Source organism: Cucumis melo, chromosome 11 (genome assembly GCF_025177605.1).
Source record: "Cucumis melo cultivar AY chromosome 11, USDA_Cmelo_AY_1.0, whole genome shotgun sequence".
NCBI lineage: Eukaryota > Viridiplantae > Streptophyta > Magnoliopsida > Cucurbitales > Cucurbitaceae > Cucumis > Cucumis melo.
Window position 1 is genome coordinate 31,964,641 of NC_066867.1, and position 13,399 is coordinate 31,978,039.

Below are 13,399 nucleotides of genomic sequence, written 5' to 3' on the forward strand. Positions count from 1 at the left end.
ATAATCGTCAAAGTGAACTTAGACTAGTGGTAATTGACACGACATTTCATCTTAAAAAAGATGAGAGGTTTTGATTCCTTATCGCCAAAATCGCAATACTAAAATTAAAAAAACTTTTGATAAATTTTTTTATTTTTTTTTCTTTTTATATTTTCAAGACAACAGTTGAGCTATGAGTGAAGCATATATTAAATGGACTTAGATCATAATTAGAGAACCCTTGATCATGATTAGCACATCAAATTTCAAATGTTTGTTATGAATGCATGGTCTACAATTATTTAACGTTTCCATTACCATCTATCATTACACACACCATACATTTTATGGACCTAACTAATTCCATTTTTAGGGTAAACCCTTAGCTATAAAAAGGGTTCTCATCTTTCCAAGAACTTCATCCACAGCAAGATCTAAAAAATCACCAAAGCCAAGAACCAAAAAAAAAATGGCCAAGAAAATGATGGCAGTGTTTTTGATGTGCATTGTGGTGGTAGCCACTTTGCAATTTGCCACTGCCAATAAGGAGGATGAAGTGGCCAATTATGAAGCCAAATTTGATGCCAAATACAAGGCTTGTTTTGTGATCTGTGAGAAAGAATGCGTTGAACGCGGCGGCGGCCATAGCTACTGTGAAGTTAAATGCGACGAAGATTGTGGTGCAAAAGAAGCTGCCGGTACTCATCTCATTTATCTCTTATCTTTCTTGTTTTTAACATGTTCGATTATTTATTTCGATGTTTCTATTGACATTTCATACATACGTCAGTCAAGGAATGCATCAATATTATATTTCCATTCTATTGTTCAAAGAAAATTCATCAACATATATGGAACAAAATTTAATATATATATATATATATAAATTATCGTGAATAATTTAAACATTTTTATGCATTTTTTTTAATTTACTAATTGTTGTTTTTGTTTTGCAGATAAGTTGGGTATCATATTGCATTGAATAATGTGGACAAAAAGGAAAGAAGAGCTCTTGCGAAGGATCAAGTGTAGTAATTAATATTATATCAAAATCAAACTTGTAATGTGATTTTAATATTGGGATTTATAAAGTTTTTGGCCTTTGGTGTTATTGATATGTGAATCTGACTATTGTGGGAATATTAGTACATAGATGCAATTTCAAAATCAACACTATTTAAACTTAGAATATATAGTTTTTAAAAATAAATAAAAGTTTGCTAAAATTATTTATATCAATACCAACGAATAAGAAGTCAATGAAAAAGAAAAAAAAAATATATATATATATATATTTATCTCTAGGTGACATTTTTTGGTGACCGTGTTCGATGATGAACTTTAATTTGAGGAGCACCTCAATGACAACCGTAGTCGATGACCGACTTTGACAACCACTATGTACCTCTAAAAACTAACTCTAGTGACTAACTTTGATGGCAATGACCACCTTTAATGACCAAATCTTTTATTTATATTTAGAAACTATATGATATTTAAGTTACATATATATTTATATAATAAAAAAAACTTTAATTATAAACCCTAAACCAATGCAAGTTAAATATCAATAATTCTATGAATTGAGACTAAAATAATTTACACCTTTTATAAGTTCCCTAAATATATATTAAAATACAGACGACTATAGGTTTTGTGAACCCAATATAAAATGTTTGGACCTCAAAATATAGACTTTTCAACTTCCATGGATCATTATTGTAACCTTACAAATTACAATTAACCGTACATTCTTATAACTAAAACTATGTGCACCAAACAACATCCTAAGAAATTGCTAAGTATATTTCCTTTTTATGGTATATAGTTTATAGATACCGATGGCTATTCATCATCATTGTACTTCTATAATGTTGATTTTTTACCAACATTGAGGTCAATTTTGTGATGAAAGATTTGAAAATATCGAAGTCTTAATTTTGTAAGAATTTTGCTGAGGATATCGACAAATCATTTTTTTCAATGAATGTTTTTGAAAAAATTATAAAACAATAGTTAAAATAATAAATTTTAATTGATAAATAAATATTTTATTATTTTCAAATCGTAAATTAAACGTATCTATTATTTTTAGTGACATCTCAATATTTATTTTGTGTGGTTCGATGATTTTTCATGGAAATTTTGATTTACTTTTTATTTCGATATTGAACTCAATAAAAATGTAGAAATATAGATAAAAATATAAAAGAAACGTAGAAACATGACTAGAAAATCTCATGTTATGGGTAACTCTTACATTTTCTATCTTCAAATATTTTATGATCATTTTCTTAATTGTTATATATTTAGAAAAAAGGTCCAACTAAGTTTCAATTTTAATTTTTCAGAAGTTGCTAAAACAAACTTAATTTAGCAGTAATTGTCATAGTTTTCTCTCATTTGAGAGGTGGGAAGATTTCGAATCCTCAAACTCTCAATTGTTGTACTAAAATAAATTATTTTAATTCCTATGTTTTGGATTTAGTTTCTATTATTCAATCTTTTTAATTTCATCACCTACATTACACATTTTTGTTAGTTTTGAGTGTGATTTGAATTTATCTTCTTGTATTTTAAAATATTACTAGTAATATATATGAGCCCAGGTATTTATCAAATATAGCAAAATATTCATTTATATCAATGATCATATTTATAAATGTTTATCATTATGAAATTTTGCTACATTTTGTAAATACTTTTATCTATTTTCTCATTTACAATAATTTTACTAATTTAATTAATTAATTAACTAAATCAAGTTAAATATCTTGTTTTTATTGGACATTTTAAAAAATAGCAAAATATTTAAATTGTTTAAAAAATATAGAAAAATTCATCAATATCTTTATAGTCATTTAAAAAAATGCTACATTTTATAAATAGTTTCATTTTTTTCTATTCATAATGATTCTCTTATATTTTATTATTTATTTAATTAAATTTATCGTATTTAGTTAAATAAATAATTTTAAAATCGAATTCATAATTTAACTATAATATAATATTAATTGTATATGAAACAATAGATATATATCTCCTAAATTAATTTTAACCTTTCATATTTTTCTCTCGATATATTAGTTTTTAATTTGTTAATATACTATGAACTAGCAAGATAATCTTATGAACCTATAATTTATAAGTTCCAATGATTCAATATTAATTACTTAAACTCTTTAATTATCAACCTCTATTCATTAACTACGAGATAAACCAACAACCATCGACTCATAAATGCATTCTTATATGCTATAGGACAATTTTTTTTAATATATGTTTCGATCCTTTTCAAGTTATTCATGATTACACAGTTGGATCAAATGTTCGTTTTACCTTTGTAATCACATCTAGATTCTTAATTACTATCAATTTTTCAATAATTAATTTGTTTAAGCTCAAATCATAAATCAGATAGTGAAACCCATTGTTCGAATTCTGAAGTCAGCACTTAACATAATTGTACTGATCCAGTTACCCATTGATCGAACAATACTCAAAATCAGTTAGTGGGAGGAAAACTTAATTTAGTGGTGTATAATTTTTCCTATTGTTCACCACGTATTTGTTGTTGTGCACACATGAGTGGGTCAACCATTTTTTCTTCTATTAATATGGATCTAAGTTTGTAAAGAAAAAATCTATTTTTTTTTTTCATTTTTTTTTTCTAAATTTAACCCCACAATACAATACTATAAAAAGAGATATATATTATTCATCCACTGTAAAAAACACTTGTAAAAAGGCACAATCCAAAGCAAAAAAAGTAAAATTAAAGAGGAAAATTATGGCCAAGAAGATGATGGGAGTGTCGTTATTGATATGCATTGTAGTAATGGCTGCTTTGGAGTTCTCCATTGCCAATGGAGAAGAGAAGAAGGACGAATACGAGTCCAAATTTGATGCTAGATACAGATCTTGCTACGAAAGCTGTGAGAAAGAATGTCTTAAGAATAGCAATAATGGTCAAAGTTTTTGCGAAGTTAAATGTGACGAAGATTGTGACGAAAAAGAAGTTGCAGGTATTTCTTTCTCTGTGTTCCTTCTCTATCTTTTTTCAACCAGAAATTATTTCTTTAAATATGAAGCAAATTCGAGACAGAGGATTGAGACATTCTATTCGTATAAACAAAAATACAAAATCTTACAATTATGAACTCAATTTTTTGTATATTATAATTCTATTTTCTCATATTAATTTAAGCTATTGTATTTGTTTTACAGATAAGTTGCACGTCGAATTGAATTGAGCGATGAAAAACAAAGGAATTAAAGAGGGGGCTCTTGAGGAGGATCAAATTAGTTCAATATAAGAGGAAGTTAATAATGTGTAATTTTAACATTCCAATTTTTGGTGTCATTAATATATATATATAGGTGAATCCTCCATTTTCATGATTTTTTTTTTTTTTTTGTTTGGAAGGAATAATTTTTGTGGTTCTTAATGTTTTTTATTTAAACACAAAAAATAGTTCGATAATTGCCGCAAACATTTATTTTAAAAATTGTCACAAAATAAAACATTTTGAAACTCAAATATAGATAAAGTAACTTACGTGTACAAGCACCAACATCAACAACGATAAAAATAAAGTTAAAAGAAAGAGAGATGATACTCGGTTTATATATGTTAGTTCACTTGGTCAGTACTATACGTTAAGTTATTAGCTATCAATCATGTAGGAGTTCTCAATAAAATAATTAAGAAAGAAAATAGTTTACGAGGTTAAAAATGATTTCTCTCACTTTTTGAACAAAATAAATTCTCTCATTTTTCTCTTGTGAAAAAGCTCGCAAATTAAACCACACTTACGATAAGCTCTCAAACTCTTACGATATAAAGCGTCACACTTGCAAAAGATTAATATATAGTATATATCAATTTAATTTAATTTATAAATAAGAGAGTTATGTTTTCTAAATAAGTCATGGACAAAATATTTTTAAAACTATTGGAAGTTGGACGAACAGGAAAAATAATTGAAAATATATCGTAGAAGAATATATAAAAGATAAACATGTATGAATAATATCTAAGCTATAATATTTTTTGTACTATTATTTTATGGTGATAATCATCTTAGTAAAATTTTCAATGGGATGATTTAACCATCTTTATAATTCTTTAAATTTAATCTAAACCAAAATATTGTTATCTTTTAATTATGTTTACAATTGCCTCTTAATTAAAAATAATTTTTTTTTTTTTATAAAATTGTCAAAAGAAACAAGTTGAAGTCGAAGATATACCTAGAGTAGAAAAATTGGACCTGATGGAAGTTTTTTTTTTTTTATAACAATATACGAAGATCAATAGATGTACTAAAATATCTCAACCAGATTAACACATCATCTTTTAGTATATTCTCATCATATCTCGAGTCCGACAAAATGCATTCAAAGAGGTGATGCCTAAAGTAGGGAAAAAAAATGAAGTTTTGATGTTTACCCTTTAATTTATATTTTCCCAACAAAACCTAGATGTGGGCATGAAGCTAAAAAGAAATCTATAAGGAAAAAGTAAAAGAGTTCAAAATTCAAAGAAAAAGAAGAAGAAAGAGAATAGGAAATTTAGATCGAAGGGATATATGATGAGGGTTCAATTCTATATGAAATTTAGATAATTTCAAATACTAATTTTATATTATTTTGAATAAAAACATTAAGAAATAAAAACTAAGTTTTTAAATAAAAATAGATAGAAGGGATCACAAATGATTTTAATTTTTATAATGAAAATAAAATTATTTCATATATCCATACACATATAATTATCAAATAAAAGGGTAAATCGTATATTTAATCTTTATAAATTAAAAAAAATTATGGGAATCAATAAAAATTTAAAAGTTGGATCGTTGAATTAAAGGTTTGTGATTCAAATTCTCTTATTTATTTATTCTAAAAAATAAATAATAAAGTGGTTAACTCACAACTTTTTAAGAAAATCTATTTATCCAAAAATAGATATTAGTTAGAGCTACGTGATTCTTTTTAAAAACATAATTTATTTAACCTGAAATCTATATTAGTCAAAGATAAAATGTTATATTTTCATTAAAAAAAAGAAAAAAAAAAGACTGTTTTCCTAAAATATTTAGAAAATATAGCAAATCTTAGAATCTATTGATTTCTATCGATAAGTTTTAAATTTTATTATATTTATAAATATTTATTATGAATTTTGTCCACTTATAATAATTAAAAAAAAACTCTTTTATCTAACGTGAAATAAATATTAGTTAGAGATAAAATATGATTTAGAAAAAATGTTTAAACTATTTGACATGAATAAAGTAAAATATTAGTTAGAGATTTTTTATAAAAAAATTTGCCTTCATTTAGGGTGAGGTGAAGTAGAGTTAGTTAAAGGATGATAGTTTTTTTTTCTTTTAAAAAATATTTTTTCCTTCTATTTAACGTGATGTAATTAAAAAAATAATATATCCCCTTTGTTTAACATGAAATAGAGATTATTAGAGATTATGATTTTTCTTAAAAAAAAAATTCTTAATTTAAAATGAAGTAGATAATTAAAAAAAATAAACATGAAGCAAATATTAGCTAGAATAAAAATGTTTTTTTTTAATAATTTTTCTTTATTTGATTTTTCTATAAAAAAAAACAATTTTATTATTTTATACATATATCTATTTATGATCAAATTAAAAATAGATTGATTTTCCACAAATCCTAATTTGATGGCCACCACGACGTTACAAATTAAGTATATTAATTTGTCAACTCGCTCAAGATATCTTTGGGACAAATTTGAGAGTTGTGACAAATTGATGCTATGTGGGATTTATGAGTCGATGATGAATTCCATGCACAAATCTACGTATAATATATAAAAAACGTTCACTAATCTAACTTTTAATTATTTTTATTTACATATGTACGTAGTTAGTAGCAATGACATATATTTTAATTTAGTTACAAAGAAGTAAGGCACGTAAACAACAAGAACACATCTAAACGTTGTTAATATTTTTGGTGGCGTTCTTTTGACTTTCGATTATTTATGTACGTAAAATATAAATGTATATAGATTGACCATTATTATTTCATAATGAGTGTACTGTTGGTTATAAATGAATGGCCTACAATTTCTTTTAACTTAGTTAACCTTTTATATCGGCCTAAACTTCTTATTAAAGAATCTATTTTTAGCATTACAAGAAGCCTATAAAAGAGCTTTCTCATCTTCTCAAACATTCATCCACTTGTCAAGGGAGCACTTTAATAGACGCTAAATCCAAAGTGATTTGTAAAAGCGTCACCAAAAGGCAAGTAAAAATCGACATAAAAAAGGAAAAAAATAATAATGGCCAAGAAGATTATTGCAGTGTTTGTGATGTGCATTGTTGTAATGGCTTCTTTGCAATTTGGCAATGCCACCAATGAAGAAGAAGTTAAGAAATATGAGGCTAAATTTGATGTCAAATATGTGTCTTGTTATGAAAATTGTATGAGGGTATGCCTTGCAAGGCTCGGTGGCCGAGGCTATTGTCAAGTTAAATGTGACGAAGATTGCGAAGAAAAAGAAGTTGCTGGTACTACTATCTCTTTTCTCTCTCTCTCTTTATATATTTTTTCTATTATCTAGATGTTCAATTATTTATGACAAATCACAAAAGTCGGTCATAATACATGATAGCGTAGTTACAAAATTATACAAAAGTGTTAAATTTGAACATACAAATTTATAGAAGTTGAACTCGTATTTAAGGAGTCAATGTTTATAGTTGAAAGTTTGAAGATGTAAATCTCAACAACCATCATGTTTTAGTGATTGTATTTTTTCAACTGTATATTTTGTGATCATTTCCATATCCCATCTATATTTTTTAAAACCTCATTCTATTAGGAGTTGAATTTTATTTTCTTATATTAATTTTGAATTGTTTGTATGATTGTTTTACAGATAAGTTGAACATCCCATTGCACTGAATAACATAATGGGGGAATTAAAGGATAAAAGTGCTTCCTATCATGGAGGATCAATGAGAGCATTCTTATTGTATTAAAATCAAAGGGAGTTTATGATAAACCCTCCTTTCTATACAATAATATGATTCCAAAATTTTTATTTATAATGAACTTCTTGCTTTAATTTTGGTGTCATTGTCAATTTTTAATACTAACATCGAAGGAAGATTTTTAATTAAATTAAACCTAAACGTTATAATCAATTATGGACATTTAATTTTCTCTCAAAAATGTTAATTTCAAACTCTTGATATCGTGAGTTTTAATCAAACCACATGATCATAAGTGTTTGTTATTTAACTTTTAATTAATTTTACTAGTGTCACTAAACATCATGGGTAAACATATCACTCAAACTTTTCACTATCTAGGAGTTAGATAAGTAAACAACGATACATTTCTAGACGTTGTTAATATTTTTTTGGCTTTCAACAATGTGTTTTATGTTCGTTACTAAATATGAATTTTTTTCGTATAGTTATTTGAGATTTTAGTGCTAAAAATATTGAGAAATAAACTTTTCTATATGGAATCTAATCTATTATTAGCATTACAAGAAGGCTATAACAGAGCTTTTAACATATATTCATCCACTTGCCAAAGGAGCACCTTAATAGACGCTAAATCCAAAGAGATTTTTATAAGTGCTCATCAAAGCTAAGGCAAGCGAAAAGCGACATAAAAAATTAAGAAATATATTATGACGTGCATTGTTGTGATGACTTGAAAAAAAAAACCCAAAAACCAAAAACAAAAACAAAAAGACAAAAATAGGGGGGTTGGTTTCAAAACTAATTAATTCTAAAAATAGGACACATAAATGAAAATCCTCTACATGAGTAGTAAACCATATGAATTAATTGATATTTAAAAAGAAAGAAATTAAATTAAAAATGAGTTGTTGGCTCGTGACTTTATTGACAGCCTAATGGTAACAAAATAGAAATAATAATATGAAAGCAAGACTTTATATATAGCTTCATGTGCTCTACTTTAATACTAAATTAGTTATGGAAATTTACTTCTCTCCAAAAGTCTCATCATCACATCTCAACCCTAATTCATCTCCTTACTATTTTTCAACAAAAAAAAAAAAAAAATTAAATAATAAAAAAAAGCATAATTTACTTAATTATTTTGAAACTTAAATTCAAATGTAAAAATTGTAGACCTTGCTTGGTAATCTCATTTAGTTTTTAAAAATGTCTTTGTGTCTTACAATGATTTACATCTCTTCTTAAATACAATGATTTATACATTTTTTCTTATTAGGATGATGCGTAATTCCTCCTTTTTTTATTTTTGACAACTTGTCAAAATTCATGACAAATTCATAGCTCAATCAACTCTAGCAAATTTATCCAAATTTGAACTTCTAAAAGTTGCTATGGTGTGAGCACTTGGACCATTTCGGCCTTCTCTTCCTTTTGCTATTTCCACATCATAGGTTGGATCACTAGAGATCTATCAAAAGCATGTTCCATACCATTTGATTGAATAGTTTTGATGAAAAGGTTACATTTTGAAAATTCAAACTAAGTTTCCATTCTAAAGTTAAGACTTTAAAAAGAAGAAAGAAAGTAAGTCATGGATGACTGAATTTTCCTCCACCAGTAAACTACAAGTAAAGAAGACTAGAAAACACTATTAAATGTGAATACTCATTATTGCTGATCCCATTCCTCCACCAGCACTCTGTCTTCCTCAACTAGACAGTACTATAAGATAGGAACACCCCGGTAAATTCATTACTCCACATTAATCGACATGGTTTTTGGTTAGTAATACCAATAAATTCATTCCCCCATTTCCCTTTTCTTCCTTTTCAAAACCATCCATTTCCTATTCTTCTTCTCCCCAAAAATGTCTATGCCGATGCTATCTCCCCTGTTTCTGATCCTTCTCTTCTCTCTCACATTTCGGGCGACCAAATCTACCGCCGTTCAACGGAACCACCCGATGCGGCTGAGATTTGGGAAAAATGGGGAGTTTAAGATACTTCAAGTGGCGGATATGCATTATGCTAATGGGAAAGGTACCCCCTGTGAGGATGTTCTTCCCTATCAGATTTCTTCTTGCTCTGACCTCAACACCACCGCCTTTGTTCGCCGGATGATTCTTGCTGAGAAACCGGATTTGATTGTTTTTACTGGTAGTTTGTTCTTCTAATCATTGTTTCTCTTGTTCTTTGCCTGTTTCTGGTCTGGTGGTCTTGTGGGATTTAATTTATGTTCTTAGTTTGTTTGGTTTTTCTCTAGTTTATGTTTGAGATTGAATTCAGTATCTTGTTTGTTGATTTGAAAATGGGTTTCTAAATTGTAGAGTGGTTATTATGTTATGGAGATTCAATTTCGTATTGGTGAAAAGAGGTAGAAACATGTTTTGCTGATTGTTAAGGTCCGTTTGATAAACGTTCTGTTACATATTAAATTCAGACCCGTTTGATAGTTTTCTGTTTTTGAAATTTATGTTTATTTCCTTCTTAAGTGTTGGAGAAACACTGGAAATCTAGTCACGTTCTAAAAACAAAAGGAAGCATTTTGCAAACTATTTTTTTAGTTTTCTAGTCTTGGTTTGGTTTTTTAATATATTAGTAGACAGTGGATAGCTAAACATACACTTTTAGGTGTGAATAGTCTTCATAAGCTTTCTTTTAAAGAAAAAACAAATAGTTATCGAATAGGCCAAGTTTTTTTAGAAAATCAGTAGAGAGTGAACAACGAAACTAGGAAAACTTATATGTAAAAGTGGGTGTTTGGCAGTTGGTTGATGATCCCACGTCGAAAATTTTAATGCAGCTTATGATTTTTATATGATATATGGGCTACTTTGCAGATATAGAACCCCTTTTTATCTAATTTGGTATTAGAGTAATACGGATCCAAGAAGGGTGAACTCAAAGGGTCATTGTCTTTGAAACTTTGTGTTCTTTTCATTACTAATGGTATCTATAAGTTTAATTTCCAAGTGGAAAAAGTCTAACCGTTATCAAATGAGAATCAATGAAGCTGAAAGTAGTTAATGTGTGAAATGTTAGGGGACAATATCTTTGGATTTGATGCAACGGATGCTGCAAAATCATTAGATGCTGCATTTGCTCCAGCAATTGCTTCCAATATTCCTTGGGCTGCTGTTCTGGGAAACCATGACCAAGAATCTACTCTTTCTAGGGAAGGAGTAATGAAGCATATAGTTGGGTTGAAAAATACTCTTTCTAAGGTTAATCCTTCAGGAGTAAAGACAATCAATGGATTTGGGAACTACAATCTCGAGGTAGGTGGAGTGAAGGGATCTGATTTTGAGAACAAATCTGTTCTAAATCTGTATTTCCTTGACAGTGGTGATTACTCCACAGTTCCTGGGATTTTTGGCTATGGCTGGATTAAACCTTCTCAACAGTTTTGGTTTCAGCTTACTTCTGCCAAGCTCAAGGTACATTTATCTGCTTTTGACCGACATCTTAATGTGGTTATACTTTGTAGGGTAGGGATGTTAAAAAGAACACCCAACTAACCCAACTTGAATTATAAAAGTTGGGTTGGTTTGTAACAATTTTGTTGGTTGAAATTTTAAAGAACAGGTCATTTTGGTTTGTGGGTTCAAACATCAAAATTTTGATTCAATCCAAACCAAATTGATTATTACTATTATAGACAAACTTTTTAGGGGTGTTTGTTTCAAGAAGTTAAAGTGGAAACTTGTTTCTTCCAAGGAGTTTGTGGGTCCGATGACTAAAAAACCTCGACTCATGTTTTGTTAACTCCTTACACTTTTAGGCTCACAACTTCAAAGCTGAGAGAGGCATTGCTGCTGGAGAATGACACAAGAGAAGGGTAGGATGTGGGGGGGGGGGGGGGGGGGGGGCGGAGAAGCAGTGAATGGCAGTTTGGGTTGGGAGAGAGTGAAACAACAGAGCAGGAGAACGAACCAACAAGAGAGAGAGGGATATCGTAGGTGTGTACTTGCAAGTTCGAATCAGGTTGAACCGAAATTTTGGTGTTTGAACCTGCGAACCGTTGCCATTGGTTCTTTAATATTTCAACCCTAACTGAACCCATATAATTCAGGTTAGGTCTTTTTGCGTTGTTGGGCTTCTTGAACACCCCTAGTATTTAGGTGGGTAAAATTGGCGGTGTTTCTCTAAGAAACTGTCTTGTATTGTGAAACGTTTGCTTTCTGCTCTTCTATGAATGTATCCCTTTTGTACTGAAAAGAGATGCATTGAGAACCATAATATTTTATATAAAATATTTTATATAACTTGCACATTTAATACCTCAAATTAGAAATAAAGTACATATATACTTTCTATTGTTGGGTGTAGAGAGCATACATGAACAAACCATTCCCTCAAAAGACTGCTGCACCTGGGCTAACATTCTTCCACATACCATTGCCAGAGTTTTCAAGCTTCGATGCTTCGAATTACACGGGTGTTCGACAAGAAGGGATCAGCTCTCCTTCTGTGAATTCTGGTTTCTTTACCTCCATGGTTGAAGCAGGAGACGTAAAAGCAGTGTTTACAGGCCATGATCATCTCAACGATTTCTGTGGGTTGCTTACTGGGATTAACCTTTGCTATGGTGGAGGATTTGGGTACCATGCTTATGGCAAGGCTGGGTGGTCTAGGAGAGCTAGAGTGGTGGTGGCTAACTTGGAAAGAACAGCTAAAGGAAATTGGGGAAGTGTTAAATCTATCAGAACATGGAAACGCCTTGATGATAAACATCTCACACCTATTGATAGTCAAGTTCTTTGGAGCAAGAGCTGATCTCTTGGTAAGCTTCTTACTCTTTCTTTCTTTTCCTTATATATATATAGATTTCAGCCAAATTCTAATAGACATCAAGAAATGATGTTGGTATTTCTATTGATTGATAAATTATATGTAATTATGGTTACTTATTCTGAGTTATTTTCTTGTGAAGGTGGCGTTAATCTTTGAGAAGTGAATATAATAAGATCCGCTCTGCTATGAGAAACATAGCGTTTTTCTGTATCCAATTGATAAAGAAAGTTATCGTAAAGGCAATGTAATAGAAACAATTGCTTTTCTTTTTTTACATTTTTTTTACTATATGTGAGAGGGGAATTATAGTTGATCTTTTTTTCTTATTATTATTATAAAAAAGTGTGATCTTTCCCTATTGAGTTTGATCTTATTTTGAATTTTTAAATAAAGCAATAGTTTATGAATTATAAAGAAGTATATTGTTATATTTGTAATTATTTGAAGAAATGCTATACTTGTAATTTCTTTGGATAATACATGTTAAAAAGAAATTAGGAAAAAAGTTGGATGGATTTTTAGATATAACAAAATGAATCAAAATTTTATACATATTCTATCAATAATAATATAATATAAAAATTTAAAAAAGATTTTAAAAATGATTTTTAAAGCTCTTAAAAAGTGTATCAAATT

General features: G+C 28.7%; 3 protein-coding genes across 3 annotated transcripts; all 3 read left to right on the plus strand.

Moving 5' to 3' along the window:
* The first annotated feature begins 357 nt into the window (after nucleotides 1–357).
* On the plus strand, nucleotides 358–1,096 carry LOC103498825 (major pollen allergen Ole e 6-like). The gene is made up of 2 exons (XM_008461580.3): nucleotides 358–677; nucleotides 936–1,096. The coding sequence occupies exons 1-2, from the start codon at nucleotides 449–451 to the stop codon at nucleotides 959–961; spliced, it is 255 nt and encodes an 84-aa protein (XP_008459802.1). The 5' UTR covers nucleotides 358–448; the 3' UTR covers nucleotides 962–1,096.
* A 6,114-nt stretch (nucleotides 1,097–7,210) lies between these two features.
* On the plus strand, nucleotides 7,211–8,098 carry LOC127151754 (major pollen allergen Ole e 6-like). Its single transcript, XM_051092024.1, has 2 exons — nucleotides 7,211–7,538; nucleotides 7,910–8,098. Exons 1-2 carry the CDS (start codon nucleotides 7,310–7,312, stop codon nucleotides 7,933–7,935), a joined length of 255 nt encoding a protein of 84 aa, XP_050947981.1. The 5' UTR covers nucleotides 7,211–7,309; the 3' UTR covers nucleotides 7,936–8,098.
* A 1,474-nt stretch (nucleotides 8,099–9,572) lies between these two features.
* LOC103498826 (probable inactive purple acid phosphatase 29) lies at nucleotides 9,573–13,121 on the plus strand. Its single transcript, XM_008461582.3, has 4 exons — nucleotides 9,573–10,126; nucleotides 11,012–11,406; nucleotides 12,299–12,752; nucleotides 12,903–13,121. Exons 1-3 carry the CDS (start codon nucleotides 9,838–9,840, stop codon nucleotides 12,743–12,745), a joined length of 1,131 nt encoding a protein of 376 aa, XP_008459804.2. The 5' UTR covers nucleotides 9,573–9,837; the 3' UTR covers nucleotides 12,746–12,752; nucleotides 12,903–13,121.
* The last annotated feature ends 278 nt before the right edge of the window (nucleotides 13,122–13,399 follow it).

Coding starts and splice junctions, on each gene's coding strand:
- LOC103498825 (XM_008461580.3), top strand. CDS start 449: ATGGCCAAGAAAATGATGGCAGTGTTTTTGATGTGCATTGTGGTGGTA. Junction 678..935: donor TGGTGCAAAAGAAGCTGCCG/GTACTCATCTCA, acceptor TTTGTTTTGCAG/ATAAGTTGGGTATCATATTG.
- LOC103498826 (XM_008461582.3), top strand. CDS start 9,838: ATGTCTATGCCGATGCTATCTCCCCTGTTTCTGATCCTTCTCTTCTCT. Junction 10,127..11,011: donor GGATTTGATTGTTTTTACTG/GTAGTTTGTTCT, acceptor GTGAAATGTTAG/GGGACAATATCTTTGGATTT. Junction 11,407..12,298: donor TTACTTCTGCCAAGCTCAAG/GTACATTTATCT, acceptor TGTTGGGTGTAG/AGAGCATACATGAACAAACC.
- LOC127151754 (XM_051092024.1), top strand. CDS start 7,310: ATGGCCAAGAAGATTATTGCAGTGTTTGTGATGTGCATTGTTGTAATG. Junction 7,539..7,909: donor CGAAGAAAAAGAAGTTGCTG/GTACTACTATCT, acceptor ATTGTTTTACAG/ATAAGTTGAACATCCCATTG.